The sequence below is a fragment of the Carcharodon carcharias genome, chromosome 2 (genome assembly GCF_017639515.1).
Source record: "Carcharodon carcharias isolate sCarCar2 chromosome 2, sCarCar2.pri, whole genome shotgun sequence".
In the NCBI taxonomy this organism is placed as follows: Eukaryota; Metazoa; Chordata; class Chondrichthyes; order Lamniformes; family Lamnidae; genus Carcharodon; species Carcharodon carcharias.
In genome coordinates, this window is record NC_054468.1 from 52,164,044 (window position 1) to 52,184,156 (window position 20,113).

Here is a 20,113-nt window from a genome sequence, read left to right on the forward strand (position 1 = left end):
AAGGCTGGGATCTCCATTGAACAAACTGCCCAATGTTTCTGAAAGCTTCCCTATCACTGACATTAAACTGACTGGCATGTAATTACCTCATTTATTCTTCTCCCCATTTTTTAATATGCGTGTAACATTTGCAATCCTCCAGTCCTATATCACCATCTAAAAAGGATTGGAAGATTGTAGCCCCTATCTCTGTACTTTCTACACTTACTTCTCTCACCAAACTAAAATACATCCCATCAGAACCAGGTCCCCTATCTGCTTTAAGTACTGTCAGCTTTTTTAGTATCTCTTCTTTATCTATTTTTATCTCATCCAACATCTGGACAACCTCGTTGTTCAGACTAGCTTTGGATAACTTTTTATCTTTGGTCAACACCAATGTAAAGCACTCATTTAAGTATTTCAGTCATTGCTTCTGCCTCTATGAATGGTTCTCCATTTTGGTCACTAATCAGTCCCACCACTCCATTGACAATTCTTATTTAGTTAATATGCTGACAGAAGATAATGGATTCCCTGGAACCTTTGGCACTAGCACAAAAAAAACCACACCAGTAGGAATGAATTGGTCTGAAGTTGTTGAGCTCAACTCCTCTACAGTGGGTAGACTAAACATAGTCTGGGTGACTGCTTTGCAGAACACATTTGCTTAGTCCGCAAGCATAACCCTGATCTTCCAGTCACTTGCCGTTTCAACACACAGCCTTGCTCTCATGTCCATCCTTGGCCTGCTGCAATGTTCCAGTGAAGCCCAACGCAAACTGGAGGAAGAGCACTTCATCTTCTGATCAGGTACTTAATAGCCTTCTGGACTTTACATCAAGTTCAACAATGTCAGACCATGAACTCTCTCCTCTATCTTGACCCTTTTTAAACCAAACATTTTAAATTTTTACTTATTTATTTTTTTAAAAATTTTCTATATTTAAGTTTTTATAGACATATGTGTGTATTGTATATATACATATATATATATATATGTTATGGTTTTTCCCTGACCCAACCCCTCCCCCACAGGGCCATCTGTCACTTGTTTCTATGTTCTGCTATTAACACATTCTGCTATATTACCTTTATGCCATGATTAGCACCTTTGTTAGTCTTTAACACCGCCATTAATACTCCCTTTGTCTCATGTCCATGACATCATTGTCAATCTCTCCTGAGCTCTCACCTATCCCTAACCTTCTATTTTACTCCACTTGCTCCACCCCGACCTTAAACAGTATAAAATCCATCACATTTCTACTTATCTTCTTCTCTGAAGAAGTCATACAGACTAGAAACATTAACCCCATCAATGGCCTGTTGATGCATGCATGAATTGCAGACTGAATAACGAATATGGGCGGAATTTTCCCAGAATTGCGGTAATAAGTGTGGTAGCGGGCGGGTAAAATGGAGTCCTGCCCGCCAACAGAAACAGCTGGTTTTCACGCTGTATTGTCTTGAGCCTGCCACATAATTTATTCACCCCCGCAAAACACGCCATTTCCATGGCGAGTGGGCTCTCATTTGTTGCATCATGCTGGCTGCCATCTTTAAAAGGCAGCTGCCAGCCAGGCGCTCATCGCCACCAGCTCACCAGCACTGCCCCGGAGACATGGCCAGCAAAGGCAAAAAGACCACAGACCCCGCTTCAACGACGGGTCCCTTGAGCTACTGCTGGATGTGCTCTACCCCTGCTCTGGCCACGGGATGGGCAGCAAAGTCATCAATCCAGCTTGGGAGGCAGTGGCAGCAATGGTCAGCGCAAATGCCCTGCAGAGTAGGACAGCCACCCAGTGCTGCAAAAAGATGAATGATCTCCTCCGTTCTGCCAGGGTAAGTCACTCTTTTCATCACTCCTAACTCATACACTCCCAAACCCATCACACACCCACAGACAAGGGACATCATCATTCAATCTCTCTCACATACCATCATTGTCCTCATCCCGTTTATGGGACCACTCAGCATCCACACAGGCCAAGCATACATATCATTTGACCCGGCAGGCGTACTGATACTTTCTGCCCAGCTCTATCCATGCAGGACAAACTGGCACAAAACAGGAGGAAAAGGTCACAGACAGGTGGAGGGATGCCGGAGATCAAAGTTCTGACAGAATTCAAAAAATGAGTCATCCAGCTGGCTGGCGATGACTGGGACCGGTCCTGTGCTGACGGTGAGGTCGGTGCTGCTCTACCAAGTGAGGATCTAGCAGTGCAACATCCACCAGACAACTATGCTGTGAGTGATGTGCCCCTTTCACAGGCCAACGCCGTGCACTAGTTATCTCTCTTTGCTCTCGCAGGCACATTTGCCAAACAGCTGACAGAGTCCATGACCCAGGACTTCCAATCAAGCTCCTAAGAATGTCTCCCTGCTTGTGGTTCCTTATTCTGATGAGCAGTGTTCTTGTACTCAGAACCTGTGAAACCTTTCTGCACAAGATAAAAAGCAGGTGTCTCAGTCCAGGGCCTCTTCCCTGTGAAGCATGCAGCCTTCAGACGACAGTGATGGTCCAGCCTCACATTCCCCAGAAACATTCCTGATGCCTGCACCTCAACAGTGCTGGTCATTGCTGCCAGAATGTAGCAGGCAGGCGCCACAGAATTCTCTCATTCTCTGTGTGCTCCCAGCACCTTTAAGGCAGGGCTGGCTCCCATCAAACAGCATCTGCAACCAGTGATGCTGTGCACCAACTCCTGAAGGGCTGAGGTGCGGAAGGCGGACACAGCATCAGATGCATCTAAAGTTTCATGGCTGCATCTCTGAGATGGCCCTGATCATGGAGCGCATGCAAATTGCCCTTGGCCAGACAGGAGTCAGACATTCTCAGAGGCTATGTGAAGATCTATGGATGTCACTGCATGTTGTCCCATGCTCCTGTGATCAAGTGACTATTAGGGCCTCCACTGCATATCCATGACAGGGGCATTCTCACAGAGGGTATTGGCGCTGCCATAAGCCAAGCTGGAGTCAAACATTCACAACTGCAATGTGAGGATCTATGGGAACACCTCACTGCATGTCGTCATCATCCTCCACAAATCTGGCAGCTATGAGACCCTCCCAAGTGTGTCTGCCTCCTCAAGCCAGAGCAAGTGCCTCATCCCCATTATTGTCACTACCGAGGACCCCCTCACCCTCATCCCCGTCGGCATCCTCCTCACCCAAGGAGACCTCCAGCTCCTCTATCTCCTCCTCAGCCAGCTTCTTTCCCCCATTGGAGAGCCAGGTTGTAAACGGTGCAGCAGACGACAATGATGCATGGCGCCCTCTGCGGACTGTATTGCAGGGCTCCACCAGACCGGTCCAGGCACTGGAACTGCATCTTCAGCATCCCGATGGTCTGTTCCACTAAGTTACGAGCTGATATATAATCCTCATTATATTGCATCGCTCTGCTGCAGTCTGAGACCTCTGTGGGCCCTGGAAGACTGCAGAGATCTGCGAGCGACTCAGGATGTAGGCGATGTGCACACTCCCTGGAAATGTTGTGCACACCTGCAGGATGCATTTCAGGTGGTCGCATACCAGCTGCACATTCAGTGAGTGGAAGCTCTTTTGGTTGCTGAAGTCCACAGGGTGTATCAATGGAGACTTGAGCGCCACGTGAGTGCAGTCAATCGCCCCTGCACCTCTGGGAATCCCGAGATCAGAGCGAATCCAATGGCCTTTGCATCCTGGCTATTCCGGTCCCAGGTGAAATGCACAAAGTTGTGTGCCATGGAGAAGATGGCATCTGTGACCTCATGGATGCATTAGTGGATGGCAGATTGTGAAATCCCACTGAGGTCACCTGTGGAACCCTGGAAAGAGCCACTGGCATAGAAATTGAGCGCTGCAGTCACTTTCACAGCCACTAGCAGTAGATGCCCTCCATGTCCCCTGGTGCTAAGTCTTGCAGTAAGTGGCAGGTGTGAGCCACCAGGTCCCTAGACATGCACAGTCATCGGCAACACTGGTTCTCAGTCATCTGCAGGAATGGCAGGCAGCATCTATAGACTCTGGGTGTCGCTAGGCGCTGACCAGCCACGGCTCAATGTCACTCCTGGGCAGCGTGTGCAGGAGACCCTGCTGCCCCTTCTTCATGAGATTGCTGCTCCTGCTTTGCACAGCCAGGAGCCTCAGTCGCTCTCTCCTCCATCTCCTATAGTCTCTGTTGGCCACCAGGCATACAGCGAGTCACCAGAATCCATGATCCTGACGTGTTCCTCCTGCAGCATGAAACAGAGATGTGGTTATCATGGCTGCACTTAGCCATGGCGCTATGTGACCTCCCTTTAACGCTTCCCGGAGAGTGCTGGTCACCCCCCAGATGGCCAGAGGTGAGTGTGCTGCATGGCTGCCCTGTCAGCCTGCAACATGGGGGAGACTGGTCCAAACCAGGATGCTGAGATTGCAAGGGGCTGTGAGCGCTCCAGCTGTGTGTGCTACACAGCTGGTGTTGGCGAGAAGATTGTACAATGTGTGCAGTCCAACTGCTCCGTGGTCCAGTAAAGTGGTGGTGGACTCGAAGTCTGTGCAGGGGGGCAGGGAGCGGTAAAATATGGAGTGCTTGGTGGCCCTTTGATGCCTCCGCGTTGCTTGCATGGGCGGGCAGGCTAGGCCCAGCCCCAATCATATCACTGTGGCTGTGCCTCATCTGCCGCAGAGGCATGGTGGTCAGTTCATACAGGTGCCCCTAATGCGTGGCTACTTCCCTCGCTTACCCTTCCCCCCATCTTGTTTGCCTGTGCACAGTATGCAGTGCCAGGGCAGCACAACATTTTCCTCCGAACACTTGCCCCCAGACACCCCCCCCTCAGCAATCGCCTCAGAGGCTGGCCAGCAGTTGCCCCCAGGGCCAGGCATCAGTTGCCCTCGGTGCCCGAGACCTGTAAACAAAAGGCGAGCTGTGGAGAACGCTATTGCTCACTCACTTCCCCCAAAGTGAAGGCCGCCAAGTGCATGTCACCTACATGCTATTTTGAAAGCAAGCAGACGTGGATGGATGATACAGTGGGGTTCCAAGAGGCTGGTGGGATGGCTTTTTAATTATATGCTAATGTATTAGAATTAGCTCCCTGCCGACCGATGGCGGGAAACGCAGCCCACCATCAGTGGGCTGAGCTGTCAATTGCGACCTGCCTCGACGCCTTCTGAAGCAAGTCATGCCATGTTTACCGCGCATTCCACCTATCACACCCACTGCCAGCAGGCTCCGAAAATTCCGCCCTATATCACCAGCTGCTGCCTGGAAAAAAAAATTGAATGCTGAATTTACTTTCACTGTTACCTACAATGCAGAGCAAGCTTAAAGTGTGAAACAAAAACAAAAAATGCTAGAAAAACTCAGCAGGTCTGACAGCATCTGTGGAGAGAAAGACAGAGTTAACATTTCGAATCCGGACTCAAAGCATTAACTCTGTCTTTTGCTCCATGGATGCTGTCAGACCTGCTGAGTTTTTCTAGCATTTTTGTTTTTGTTTCAGATTTCCAGCATCCGCAGTATTTTGCTTTTATCTTAAGCTTGAAGTGTGAGTTGCAGGTCTTTGTTTAACCGGCTGCAAGGCCTGTGATATTCTCTCTCGACTCCGAATGCACTGCTGCCCAGAATATTGGAGGCAGGTGTTTCTGATGCGATGGACCCTGGAGAAAGGGGCAGGGCATCTATGATCAGCACTCATCCTTTGTGGTCTCCCCAAAACACCAAATACAGGTCTCTAAAGTCTCCCAACCTGTTGCTGCTGCTCTTCTTCCAATCAAAGTAGCAGAGTTAGGATGACTCACAATATCATACATACAAAACAATGTAATCAGAAAGAAGTTATTGATCACAACAATTCCCCAACCTTCAATAGGCCATAAATAATGCATTAGCTCTGTAATTAAGCATAAATTGGATGTAGGCAGAGGGGGAAGGAGGAGAGAAATTTAAACGTAATACTTTGGTGCGTGAAAAATGTTCTTGATTTATGATACCTGAAAAGGTTACAGTAACAGCTTCCAATTATCAACTTTACCATAACACTGACCTATAAAAGAAATATTTAAATATTCTGTTTAAACTGTCACAATACAATTAAATTGAGGCAATTACTCAGTACAACTGAGGTCGTTGGTCAAAAAAGATGACGTGTGCATGAACTTCAACATGTAGTACTGCGAAATTAGATGCAAAATGGGCATCAAACAGGGATTATCTTAAGATCAATGGTGAAAAAATAGTATTTAAATAATCATGCTGAGATTTTAACCACTGAGTATCATAGCCTGCCGCCCATAGAACAAAAAAAAGGCCAGGCTTATATAGACCGTATAGTTAAGTCTTGCTCATTGCCTGTCCTAATCAGGTGCGAGTTTACAGTAACTCCTTGCAGCTAATATGAAAAGCAGGGAGGAAAATAAGCAGGAAAAGAAGATTTGCATTTTTGTAGTGCCTTTCACAACCACAGGGCACCTCAATATTTTTCAAGTACAGTCACTGTTGTAGCAAGGTGAACAATATAAGCAGTCTTCAAATTTGAAAAAAAAAATCAAAATAATTAAAACCTTTACATTGTTGAAGAATCACAAGTGGTGACCCACAATATTGCTTGATACATATTTCTATTCAATCAAAATCCTAGTGACAAGAAGTCATTTAACCTGTGACTGATTGAGATTTTGACTCTTAAACAAAGGTATTTGATTCTTGCTTTCTTTCTTGTTTACTTTATTCATTTATGAATCATTTTAAAAAGGTTAATATCTCCAAATAATATTAACATATGTTGAAGCTACATATCCTTGACTCACAGAACTGCTGAACTGATAAATCAAATTGAAAATGAATTGTGATAAAGCAGTTCATTATGTCAGATATAATATAAAAAGGCGTGTTATCTTTCTTACAGGAATTTTGTACTTTAATATGAATTTACATTCATTTGACACATACACCAAGCTAGTTAAGCTGAATCAAGTTCAAAGTCGTGCAGAATACTTGTGTCTATGATGAAAACGTATGTTTATATTTTACTTGCAGTGATTTCTATAGTATGGAACATAATGATGATAACAGATAGGTGACTACCACAGTGAGTGCTGTTTGTGGAGTGTCCTACCACTACTGATGCATATTGGAAATTCAGATGTGGACTTGAAAAAATACCCATTATATTAAGGCCAGAAATTTTCACAATGCAAGTACAAATTGAATGAGGAGTAAACAATCAAAGGCCGAGGATCACACACGCATTGAACCAGTGTGAACTGTAATAATTCTAAGTACACACTGAGTTTTAAAATATTAAGAAACCTCCTAAGAAACTTACTTATTTAGAACCTTTTCAATAGATTACAGATAATAAATATATATATATTTAGAAGTGAGCACAAAAATAAGATTCAATTATTTTCATAGAATTCAACTCATAGCCAAAGTTAAAAATTTGCAGCATCTGTGTTCTACCACAGGTTATCTGTAATATAACATTGCTGTGAGGATATTCCTCTTTCTGATCCCATCTATTCACATAAGCAATCGATTGCAGCAGCTATAGGAAGCAAGGGCACTCCATCAATGTTGTCATAGAGTTGCGTAAAATTCCCATAGCTGTGTAAGTAGTCTAAATTCAGCACCTGTACAAGAAATCTGGTCAAAAAGAAAAATCAGCTTCTTGACGTACCCTTAAAGATGTGTTCTAAGAGAAATCATCTCATGGCATGATGATAAAGAATGGGATACATTATTGTTGTACTGCAATACGTGGGTGGAATGCAGAAAGGAAAATTTGGTAGGGAGGGTCATATCTGTAACAGAACTCACCTGATTCTCTTTCCATTCAAATTAAAGGAAACAAAATTCAGCAGGTTCTGTAAGGAGCATGCAATGCTCTCTTTCCTTTCTGTGCTTCACCCAGGTGATATTTAACTCCCCGGGTGTAAAAACAATCATCTATCCCAATGTGTTTTAACAAACTAATTCCAAGTTACGTTTAATATTTACATATATTAACTGACTGAAATCTTAGTGCTTGTGAGAACATCAATCTCTCATTGAATTTCTGCTCCATTCTAATTGACCATGTAGCAAAGATTTTGAAATGAATCCAATGTTATCCATAGTGAAATATGTACTATTGTTTCTTAAAATTTCATAAAGGAGTTTAAGTTTCTATTAAAGACCAGAGGCTCTATAATTCACATTTGAGTAGTGTCTATAATGAAAGAATTAACTGGGCTGTTCTTTGGCTCCCGTGTGAAGTCAGCATAAAGTCAACAGAGTGGCCTATTGCCATCTGCCCAAAGCCAGTATCAGTAGTTCTGAACCGTTTTCACCTGGGGCCTCAGTTAAATGCTGCCAGTGAACTGAGGACACAAACTGGGCTCCTCACTGCAGCTTCCCAGTTGTTGAGCCAACCAATAGGTCAGGCCTAGGGTGGAAGGGAGACAATTCCAGGGAATGGGCTCGCATGCACTGACAGTGGCCTGAAGTGTTTGAGTAGAATCAGAAGAAGCACTCTTGTTTCTCCTGGTCCATAAAACAAAGTTAAACTTCCCTCTTCTGTTTTTTGAGTGGTCTCTAGCTGTTCCATCAAGTATCATTAGTGAAATCAGTCATCAGCCGGTATTGTTGAACCTGAAAATTGCAATCAGATTCCTACCACAGGCACTGGACACCGATTTGCAAATTTAAGCAGTCCTCATTAGTAGCAGCCAAACCCAGGGCACCAGCTGGGTGGCAGAGGTGGCGCACCCTCAATCAAATGTCAACTGATGACTCTGCTTCTCAGTTAAGAAACTGGCAGCTGACGGTTTAAAATGTTATCGTTGTGACAGGTTGATCCTTGTTTCTGAACCCTCTTTATATGTATATTAAATGTAAAGTTGCCTTTAGAAGCAAAGCAGGGCAATTAGTTTATTTAACTATGCTTGCCCAATTATACTACCAATAACACATACACACAGACGATAGCATAATTAGTAGGATAATTTACCTAGTGCCTCTAGCACTTTGTAGATTACAGGAATTGAACGTAAAATGTAAATATTTTTAAGATACATGGAGAGGTCATTTAGCCGACAAATTCACCAATTTTAACTATCCCCACCCCCGCTTCCATTCCAGATCTTTTTCTAATTCTAAGCCCATTTCTGAAGTTTCTTAAAAGATAAGGAAAAATAATTTTAAAAAAAATCTTTGAGCTTTGCCTCAATGCTGCATTCAGTGGGAGACAAAGCTGCACTTCCCAACTTCAGATACCGCATGAAAATTGTAGCCCGGACTGACAGATTAAATCAACAGCAAACTCGAATATTATACACATTCTAATCTCAAAGACACACAAAACAATTAAGAAAGTATTTTAAATTGCACAACAAGGTCATCAGATAGCTTTGTCCTGGGCTATTCTTTTTTTTAAAAAAATTATGCTTTGATAGGTTCAAACAAAATGTAATGAGTTATCAAGTCTTAAGAGACAACCAAACAAAAATGATTAAAATGTGCATTTACTTTGTGTATAAATTTACTTCCACTCACCTGATCTGCAAAAGCTCAGCAAAAGCTTCACTACCAGCCAAGACATAACTGATTCCAACTGAAATGCTGCAGAAAAACAGAAAAATAAATGAAAGGTAAATATTTTGTTCAGTTATCAAATATAAGTTTATTGTGATTTCAAAGTAATGCTTCAAGTTTTGCAGACCATATTTCAGATGGTTTCACAGGTATCCCCCCTTCAGAATATTCACGATTCATGTCAGAAGATCTGTTAGGGTTATTTGAACTGTTGTGGGAGTCGGGAGATTAGAAGCTGAGGAGGACTGCAAATTCTCCGACTCACCACAGCGTGAGGCCCACAAGATTTACATTCGTAGGGCTTATCTGCTTAAGTACCAATTAATATCCCACACAAGTTTGGTGGAAAGCAGCATTTATCCACCATCTAGCAGGGTTTCAGTTGACAGGAGACCTGAAGAAATATTCCCAGGCAATTCATGTAAGTTGGTGACTTATAGGGGATTGGGGGGGGTCCTGCAGTCAGGAGGGAGTAACCCAAAGCAGGGGTGGTCCAAAGTTTTCTTGCAAAAACTGGGGGAAACTAAAAAAAAAAAGCCCCCCTCCCAACCCCAACCTTTCTCATCCTGTGTCAGCCCCAACTCCTCTTGCCTCCACTATGGCTTAAAGGGGAGACCGCAGCAGCTTTCCAGAGTAGGCCTCCAGTTAATATTGCAGTCAAGCCTCAATGATGTTACTGTTAAGTAACAATATCAATTAATTATCTGCTATTCAAATTGCTGTGACTCTGTCTCCAACTATTTATATCTACTAATAATCTGTATTTTTAAAAAATTATTCATTCATGGGATGTGGGCATCACTGGCTAGACCAGCATTTATTGCCCCCGAGAAGGTGGTAGTGAGCTGTCTTCTTGAACCACTGCAGTCCAGCGGTTTAGGTAAGCTAAATGGTCCATCTGGTTTAATTCCTTATTGACTTTGTAGCGGTTTGATAGAACTGAGTGGCTAGGCCATTTCAGAGGGGCAGTTAAGAGCCAACCTCATTGCTGTGGGTCTGGAGCCAGATATCCTTCCCTAAAGGACATTAGTGAACCAAATGTTTTTTTTACAACAATCGATAATGGTTTCTTGGCCAACATGGTCATCATTAGACTTGTCGTGGTGGGATTTGAAACCCGGTATCTGGATTACTAGTCCAGTGACAATGCCATTATGGTACCGCCTCAATGCTTCACAGGTGATAATTTAGATTTTGAAGTTAAATACTTTTTAGTGCATGCTTTGCTATCTGACTTCAATTTTGGTAATTTGGCAAGGAAGGGTTAATTCATTCACTAGGTACCTTGTCGGTATCCTGTTTGAGGGTTGGTAAGGTGAATTCATATTTAATCTGAATCGTATGGTTTAAAACAGCTTGGAGAGCAAACCTAGGCATCACTCACACTAAGTTTAAGATGTGCTTAAGATTTCTCACTGAAAAGTTAGGATGAAGAGTTAAAGATTTTGCTGGGTCCTTGACATATATTTGTCAGGATACCAAACCCCAGGATTCTTATGAGGTATACCTTACAAGTCTTTGTAATGCTGTTTCAGATTAATGATCATTATTAAAACAAAGCTAAAAATATCAAGCAATAACATAGCATTATCATCATTTCAATATACAATGGTGTTTCCCAGGGATTGGTGTTGGGAACACTGATCTTTTTGATACCTATTAGTGACCTGGACTTGTGTATACAGGGGATAAATGAAAGGTTTATAGGTGGCATGAAACAGTGAGAAGGGTACTAAGAGGAGATAAACAGATTGGTGAAATGGGTAGACATATGGCAGATGAAAACGAAAACAGAGAAGCGTGACGTGACACAGTTTTGTCAGAAGAATAAAGAGAGGTGATATAAACTAAATGGTATAATTTTAAAGGGGATGCAGGAACAGAGAGTCATGAGAGTGTATGGATACAAAAGGTGGCAGGACAAATTGAGAAGGCTGTTAGAAAAGTATGTGGGGTCCTTGGCTTTATTAATAGAATGAGAGAGTACAAAAGCAATGAAGTTAGAGTGAACCTTTATAAACCATATGGCACAGCTGAGTATTGTGTTCAAATCTGGACAATTTAGGAAGGTTGTCAAGGCCTTAGAGAGGATGCAGGTAAGATTGATTAAAATGGCACTAGGAAACAGCGACTTCAGTTATGTTTAGAAAATGGAAAAATAGGGGTTGTTCTCCTTAGAGCTAAGAGGTTAAGAAAAGATTTGATGGAGGTTCTCAATACCATGAATGGTTTCCTGAAACTTGAGTTTGGTAACCAGGGGACACAGCTTTATGGTGATAGACAAAAGTAGTAGAGGTAGCATGAGTATTTGTTTTTTTAAATGCAGTATGTTGTGACCTGGGATGCACTGTCTGAAAGGGTGGTGGAAGCAGATTCAATAGTAATTTCAATAGTAATTCAATAGGGAATTGAATACTCGAAAGGAAAAAATACAAGGCAATAGGGACAGAGCCAGGGTGTAGGACTAATTGGACAGCTCTACCAATGAGCTGACACAGAAATGATGGGCTCCTGTACCATATTATTTTATCATTCTTTGATTCCATCCTGCATGAGCTAGTCAAATGGCTTGCATTACAACAGAGAAATATTTAAAGAACCACTCATAATGAGCATTGCCAATAGAAACTAAACACATTCTGGACTGTATTGGATTCCACAAGGGTACCCTTCTAGGTGGTCTTCAAATATCAACATCTGGTTGTCTTTTCTGAAATTTAAGGAGAAGACTGTGCATAATTACAAGGAGCTGGACCTGCAAACCTCAAGCAGCTATCTTGGATCAAGGTGATGATGACTGCAGCATGTTGTCGATTCACCCTCTCTGGTGCAACTCTTAAAAGTTTTGGTGCATTTTGCCACATGGCACTTCTTTAATGCTGCAGTCTGCTGTCACTAATATGTTAATTTCACTGATGGGTTAGCATTTGCCAGTTGCAACATTTCAATTATTCCAATTATCATCTTAAAAACAAATGCAACATTTATTGCCTTAACTTTGTCAAGTGTAATTAAACATGGCCACATTAGCACGAATGCCATATGCCTTTTTAATATCTGTAAATGTAGTGTTACTTAGTCAATTTGTTTGGTGCCAATTCCCTAAATCCTACCACTATGAAAACCTTATACTAAAATATGGAATATATTAAGTTCTCCTAACTTAAGATTGCCATATTATGGTTGACAGCAAATAGAAAGTGAAGTTTCACTGTTAATTGAGAGGAGAAAAAACACATCATAAAACACAACTCCTGCCAATCAAACCTGCCAATAACATTGAGGGGTGATCCTAAAGTGACTGACACCTCAGTGCCACGGCAATTTCCCAGCTTAGGAGATGTTGCTTAGCCCCTGTAGCAGAGCAAATGTTTAAAAAAAGGGAATAGTAGGGAATAGTGCTAAAGTGAAATTAAAATGTTTGATGCCAACATTAACAATTTCCAAATATTTTAAAAGGTGCAAGAGAATTGTATGTTTTGTGCTGTATTAAGATGTTTTGTGCCAATTTATTATGCTACTCCTGTTATATAAAATTCAGTAAAACTGCTGAAGAAAGCAACAAATATGATAGTTGCATCCATCCCAGGGGAGACTTAGGGAAATGATAAACATCTACACTAAAGATTGTGGCATTTGTCAGCTGCAGAAAATCCACACTTAATGAACTGAATATCGATTGCTTTGGTGGAGTAGATTCTTGTTTGAGAGTTTGTAATGATTCTAGGCAGGAATTTTTTTTTTCTGGTTTATGAACTTAACGCAACACAAGAGGAAATTATTGGATATTACCAGTAAAAAAAGTAATCAGCACATATTACCAGTAAAATAGATCATTTCCAATTAACTTCTCTTCAATAATCTCAATTTGAGAAGATGGAATGATAGGGGCATACTTGACTATTATCTTAAAAAAATGCTTGCAAGGTCAATGAGCTTGGCAGGAAATGCCGACAAAGAATTTTATTGCCGATATGACTGCTATGTTTTCATTAACCTTTTCTCTACACCAACAAATCAGCTGCAGTGTAAGTCAGTAAAGCCCAGCAGGAGACTCTGCAATGATATTTTGAATGCTGACAGGGAAGCCGTAAAATTTTATTGCAGGTTTTTGTCATTCTCAGCAGGAAAAGGTGAAGATGCAGCAGATATGCTGGTGTCAGATATATTGAGAGAGAAATTGGTCAATATCTTGCACCCATTCTTTTGGATGTGAAATGGACTTTGAGGTTCCAACTGAGGCAAAGCCCCACACATCAACAGGCATGGAAAATCCCGCCTGTGTTGGGCACGTTTGGTGGCGCGAACGAACAATATGGTGCAATCGGTTTTACAGCGGCTTGAAACCAGCTTGCGATCGTCCGCTCAGCCCGCCAATGGCACAGGCTGCTATCGGACATCGGGAACCTCATTGTAATGCATTCTCATATAATTAATAGGCCAGCCCGCCGACGTGTTTCACAGCAGCACATAAGCATCGTGCACTGGCAGGCTGCACTTCACTCAGGACTTCAAAGTTTGTTTGCTTATCTTGCTTTGGTCAGCGCTCGCAATCATCAGCGCCAGGCTTCAACAGCACCAAAGCACTTTTAGGGGAGCTCACAGCAGGTCTTCACCTACCAGATTAGCCATATTTAGGTGGCTTTTCAATGGCTGCAGGGCTAGGGTTTGATTGCCGAAGGGGGAGAAGTGGCCTCAGGCAAGGGAAGAGGCTGCAGGATGAGACCTGTACTGGGGAAGGGGGGTAACCCAGGGTGTGTGTGGGGGTGGGAGTGGAGAGGCACATGTTGATCTGTGCAAGTAGCCTCAAGCTAGTGAGGGCTGAGGAGACAGTCTCCAGATGAGATGAGGCCAGGTGGGACATGTGAGGGTATGTATGTGAGAATGGGTGGTGATGTCCCTTGAGTTGGCAGTGAGATGCCAGTGAATGTGTGATGGGCTTGAATGTGAGAGTTAGAGTGATGAGATGGTTGCCATACCCTGGCTGCACAGATGAGATCATTCATCCTCTATCTGCATTGGATGGCCAACCTCTTCTGTGCAGCATCAGCACTGACCACCACTGCCACCGCCTCCCAAGCCTGGTTGGTCACACCGCTGCCCATCCTGTGGCCAGAGCAGGGGTAGAGGACATCGCCGCAGGCTTCCATGGCATCCAAAAGGTGTTCCAGTGACATGTCACTAAACCTGGGGGCTGCAGTCTTTTTTCCTTTCATGGACACCTTTCCTGGGTTGGAAGCACTGACATGTGCACACACATCTAGACTTTAAATATGGCGTCCGGCATGATGAAGTGGCGAGATGATGGTGTGGCAGGCAAATGAGAGCCCGTCTGCCATCGAAACTCCATGTTTTCTGGGAACACATAACTAATGCGGTGGGTTTAGGATGATATGGCGTGAAAACCCGCTATTGCAACCGGTGGATAAAATATCATTTTACCCGCCCCCAACACACTTAATGCAAATCTTGGGACGATTCTGCCCATAATCTCCACACCCCAGCTTCTTCCAAAGAAGTGTGTTTGGCTGCCAGAGTTGCAGCTGGTGACTTCCAGGTGCTCAACATGCCTGTCCAAAATTGACAGTAGGTTTCGTGAATATGCTTATAGGGGGCCTAACACCTGTTTTAGGACTCTACAGCCAAAAATGGCAAAAATGCAGCTTTTCATGAACTAACCAGCAATCTTAACGGAGGCCACCAATGTTAGAGTAAGTTTGCTTCTTAACTCACTGTTGAGCCAGAAGGAACATGAAAGCAGAAGCCCCAGATGAATCATCTAAATGGCAATTAAGGCCATTCTCTGAGCTTTCTGCTGAAGTGATATCTGGAGATTAGAGAGCTCTTGTGCTAGTTCAACTCCAGAGTGTTGAAGTACAAAGCAATAAGAGCAGGAGTAGGACATGCAGCTCTTTGAACCTGCTGCACCATTCTGTAAGATCCTGCCTGAGCCTATACATCATCTTCACTTTCCTGAACTACCTCCATATCTCTTGATTCCCTTACTGCCCAGAAATTTATTGATCTCAATCTAGAATGTAGTCAACCACTGATCATCCACAGCAATCTGGGGTATTTCAAAGATTCACAACCCTCTGAGTAAAGACGTTTCTCCTAACTTAGTCCTAAATGTCTTGAGCCCTTATCCTGAGACTATGATCATAGCCAGGGGAATAGTAACTCAGCATCTACCCAGTTAAGCCCTCTAAGAATTTTATAGCTTTCAGTTAGAACACTTCTCTTCTTTCTAAATGTAGAATATAGGCCCATTCTATTTAATCCCTCCTCATAGGAGAGCCCTTCCATCCCAGGAATCAACTTGTTGCACCCCCATTATGGCAAGTATATCGTTCCTTAAGCAAGGAGACCAAAACATACACAATACTGCAGGTATGTTCTTAATTGTTTGATAAAACTGCTTGTTACCTTAATGTGATTCACATACAAGAATCCCCAAATCCTTCTTAACATCAACATATATTATTGGAACAAGGGAACAGGAGTAGGCCACTGACCTGTTGAGTCTACTCCACCATTCAATTAGATTATGGCACAATGCCACTTTCCCTCACCTACCTTAATGCCACTTTTCCACACCTATCTCAACGCCACTTTCCCGCACTATCTCCATATCCCTTAATGTCATTAGTCTCCAGAAATCTTTTGATTTCTGCCTTGAATATGCTCAATGATGGAGCCTTCACAGCCCTCTGGGGTAGAGAATTCCAAAGATTCACCACAATCTTGAGTGAAGAAATTCCTCCTCATCTCAGTCTTAAATAGCCTACCCTGGTTTTAGTCTCTCCAATCAGGGAAACATCATATCTACATCCATCCTGTAAGAATTTTGTAAGCTTCAATGAGATCATCCCTCATTCTTTGAAATTCAAAGGAATACAGACCCATTTTCTGCATTCTCTCCTCATAAACCAATCCCACCATCCCAGGGATTAATCTGGTGACCCTCCATAGCAAGTATATTTTTCCTTAGATACGGAGGCCAAAACTATACACAATACTCCAGGTGAGGTCTCACCAAGGTGCTATACAACTGCAGCAAGACATTGTTACTCCTGTACTCTAATCCCCTTGCGATGAATGCCAAGATGCCATTTGCCTTCCTAATTGCTTGCTGCACATGCATACTTTTAGTGGATCACAAACAAGGACACCTGTATTTCCCAACCTCTCTCCATTTAAGAAATATTCTACCTTTATGTTATATTCCATCTGCCATGTTCTAGCCCATTCACTTAGGCTGTCCAATCTCTTGAAGCCTCCTCAGATCCTCCTCACAACTTAGTTTCTCACCTAGTTTGGCATCATCTGGAAATATTACAATTGATCCCCACATCCAAATCATTTATATAGATTGTGAACAACTGTGGACCAAGTAGTGATCCTTGCGGTACCCCACTACTGAAAATGATCCGTTTATTCCTACTCTCTTTCTGCCTGTTAACCAATTCTCAATCCATACCAGTATATTTGCCCAAATCAGATGCACTCTAATCTTACTTACTAACCTCTTGTGTGGGACTTTCTGAAAATCCAAAATACACCACATCCAATGGTTCTCCTTTATCAGCGCTACAAGTAATATCCTCAAAAAACTCCCAACAGGTTTGTCAAACATGATTTTCCCTTCATAAATCCATGTTGACTCTGCCCAATTTTACCATTCTTTCCCAAATGTCCAGTTATTACATGTATATAACAGATTCTAACATTTCCCCTACTACTGACATCACACTAACAGGTTTGTAGTTCTTTGTTCTCCCTCTTCCTCCCTTCTCAAACAGTGGGGTTACATTTGCTACTTTCCAGTCCTCAGGAACCTTTCCAGAATCCATAGAATTTTCAAAGATAACCACAATGCATCCATTATCACTCTAGCCACCTTCTTCAACATTCTGGGATGAAGCTCATCTGGTCCAGGGGGTTTATCAACCTTCAATCCAGTTAAATTTTCAAGCACTACCTCTTTACTAATACTAATTGCTTTTAGTTCCTCAGTTTCACAAGTCCCTTGGTCGTCTCGTATTTTTGGGAGATTTTCTGAATCTTCTTCCAAGACATGCAGATGCAAAGTAACTGTTTAGTTTCTCTGCCAATTCCCTGTTCTCCATTATAAATTCTCCTATCCTAATCTTTAAAGGGCCCACATTCGTCCTGGCTAATCTTTTCCTTTTCATGTACCTAAAGCAGCTTTTACAATCCACCTTTATGTTCCTCGCTAGTTTGCATTCATATTCTCTTTTCCCTTTCTTAATCAGTTTCATGGTCCTCCTTTGCTTGGTTCTAAATGGTTCCCAATCCTCAGGCTTATCACTTTTTCTGGCATCCTTATAAGTCACTTCCTTTGATCTAATGCAATCTTTAACTTCTTTCATTAACCATAGTTGATTTACCTTTCCTTTTGGGTGTTTTGCAGATCGTATAGTATTCCTTTAAATACTAGCCATTGCCTGTCTACCGTCAAATCTTTTAGTGTATTTTCCCAATCCACCACAGCCAACTTGCCCCTCATACCTTCATAATTTCCTTTCTTCAGATTTAAAATGCTAGTTTCAGAATAAACTATATTGCATTCAAACATAATGCAAAATTTTATCATTTCTGAAGGCTCCTTTATAGCAAGGTTATTAATTAGCCCTTTCTCATTACACATCATTAAATCCAAAATAGCCCAATCCTTAGTTGGCTCCTCAATGTACTGCTCCAGAAATCCATCTCGTACGCATTCCAGAAATTTCTCCTTCACAGCATTAGCTAATTTGGTTAACCCAGTCTATTGTAGTCACCCATCATTACTGTACTGCCCATATTACATGCATCTCTAATTTCCTGATTTATACAGTGTCCAACATCACCACAACAGCTTGGTGGCCTATAAACAACTCCCACCAATGTTTGCTGCCCCTTGCTGTTTATTAGCTCCACCCAAACTGATTCTACATCTTGATCCTTTGATCTAAGATCCTTTCTTATTAAGTTATTGATCTTATCCCTTAAGAGTGCTACCCCAGCTCCTTTTCCTTTTTATCGCAATGGCAATTAAATCATAGCCATTTACCTCGTTTGTGCATTCAAATTATCAATCTTTCTGTGAATGCTATGTGCATTCAGATAGAGTGCCTTTAATTCTGATTTTTTAACATTATTCTCTATTCCGATCCTATTTGATGTTTACCTATGCTTCATCTGTCTTCTATTTTTGCTTCCTACTTATCCACTTCCTTTTACCAGTTTCCTTGAATCCAAGCTTCCTCTCAGATTCCCAACCCCTTGCAAATCTATCAAATCCTTCCCAAAAGCAATAGCAAATCTCCCTGCGAGGACGTATTAGTATCCCACTTTCTATAAACTATTCAGCTTTTTCATTCTTCTTACCAAAGTGGATAATATCACACTTACTCACATTAGACCCCAACTGACACCTTTTTGCCCAGTCTCTTATCTTGTCTATATCCCTTTGCAGATTTTTTGTGTCCTCCTCACCACTTATTTTCCTACCTAGCTTTTTGCTGTCAGCATTATACTCCGTTTCCTCATATAAGTCATTAATATACATTGTAAATAGCTGAGCCCCAACATTGATCCTTGCAACATTCTACACCCTGCCATCCTGAAAATGGCTTGCTTATTTGTACTCTGATGTTGGTCCAATAACCAATCCTCAACCTGTGCTATTACCCCCAATCCCATGATTCCTAATTTTATGTAACAACCGCCTGTGTGGCACCTTGTTGAATGCCTTCTGAAAATCCAGTTATTCTACGTCCCCTGTTTTCCCATTATATAATCGGCTGGTTATATCCCCAAATATCTGAAATAAAGTTAACATAAAATCATGTTGACTCTGTCTAATCATACTCTGATTTTCCAAGGGCCCTGTTACCACGTCCTCAGTAATAGATCCCAGCATTTTTCCTACTTCTAATGCAAGGCTAACTCTCCTATAGTTCTGTTTCCTTTCTCCATCCTTTCTTAAATAGCAGTGTAACATTTGCTACCTTCCAATTTACCTGGACCGTTTGAAAATTATGGAAGATCAAAACCAATGCATTCACCAACTCTGCAGCGACCTCTCATCTGGAATCATTAATGGAATTTGTCAGCTTTGAGTCTCATTATTTTTTCTAGTACTTTTCCTTTACTAATTTAAATTCCATCAAGTTCCTCACTCACATTGGACTCTGGGTTCCCAACAATTTCTGATACAATCATTGTATCCTCTACCTTGAAGACAGACACAAATTATTTGTTTAACATGTTTATCATTTCTTTATTCCCCATTATAACTTCTTCAGTCTCCACTTCTAAGGGATACTTGTTTCCTCTCACTAATCTCTTGTTTTTACATTCTTGTAAAGGCTCTTACAACCTGTTATATTTCTTGCTGGTTTACTTTCACATTCTATTTTCTCCTTCTTGATCAATTTCTTGGTCACCTTTTGCTGATTTTAAAACCCTCCCAAGCCTCAGGCTTAATTCCCTTTTTGGCAATACTAAATTTGTTCTTTAATCTAATCCTATTCTTATTTTCTCTAGCTTGGCATGGCAATACCACTTTTT

The 20,113-nt window shown here is 42.1% G+C and overlaps 1 protein-coding gene and 1 long non-coding RNA gene across 5 annotated transcripts in view; one reads left to right on the top strand and one right to left on the bottom strand.

Annotated features, from left to right (window-relative positions):
• Positions 1 to 20,113, bottom strand: part of si:ch211-51h4.2 — a 432,821-nt gene that overhangs the window by 292,807 nt on the left and 119,901 nt on the right. For all 4 annotated transcript variants that reach the window (XM_041210942.1, XM_041210945.1, XM_041210934.1 and 1 more), the window contains one exon: positions 9,497 to 9,562. In XM_041210942.1, the coding sequence (XP_041066876.1) occupies positions 9,497 to 9,562 (66 nt within the window). The remainder of the gene's footprint in view (positions 1 to 9,496; positions 9,563 to 20,113) is intronic.
• On the top strand, positions 765 to 12,401 carry LOC121290532. Its single transcript, XR_005945818.1, has 3 exons — positions 765 to 792; positions 9,511 to 9,591; positions 12,258 to 12,401. It is a non-coding gene; the product is annotated as an uncharacterized LOC121290532 (long non-coding RNA).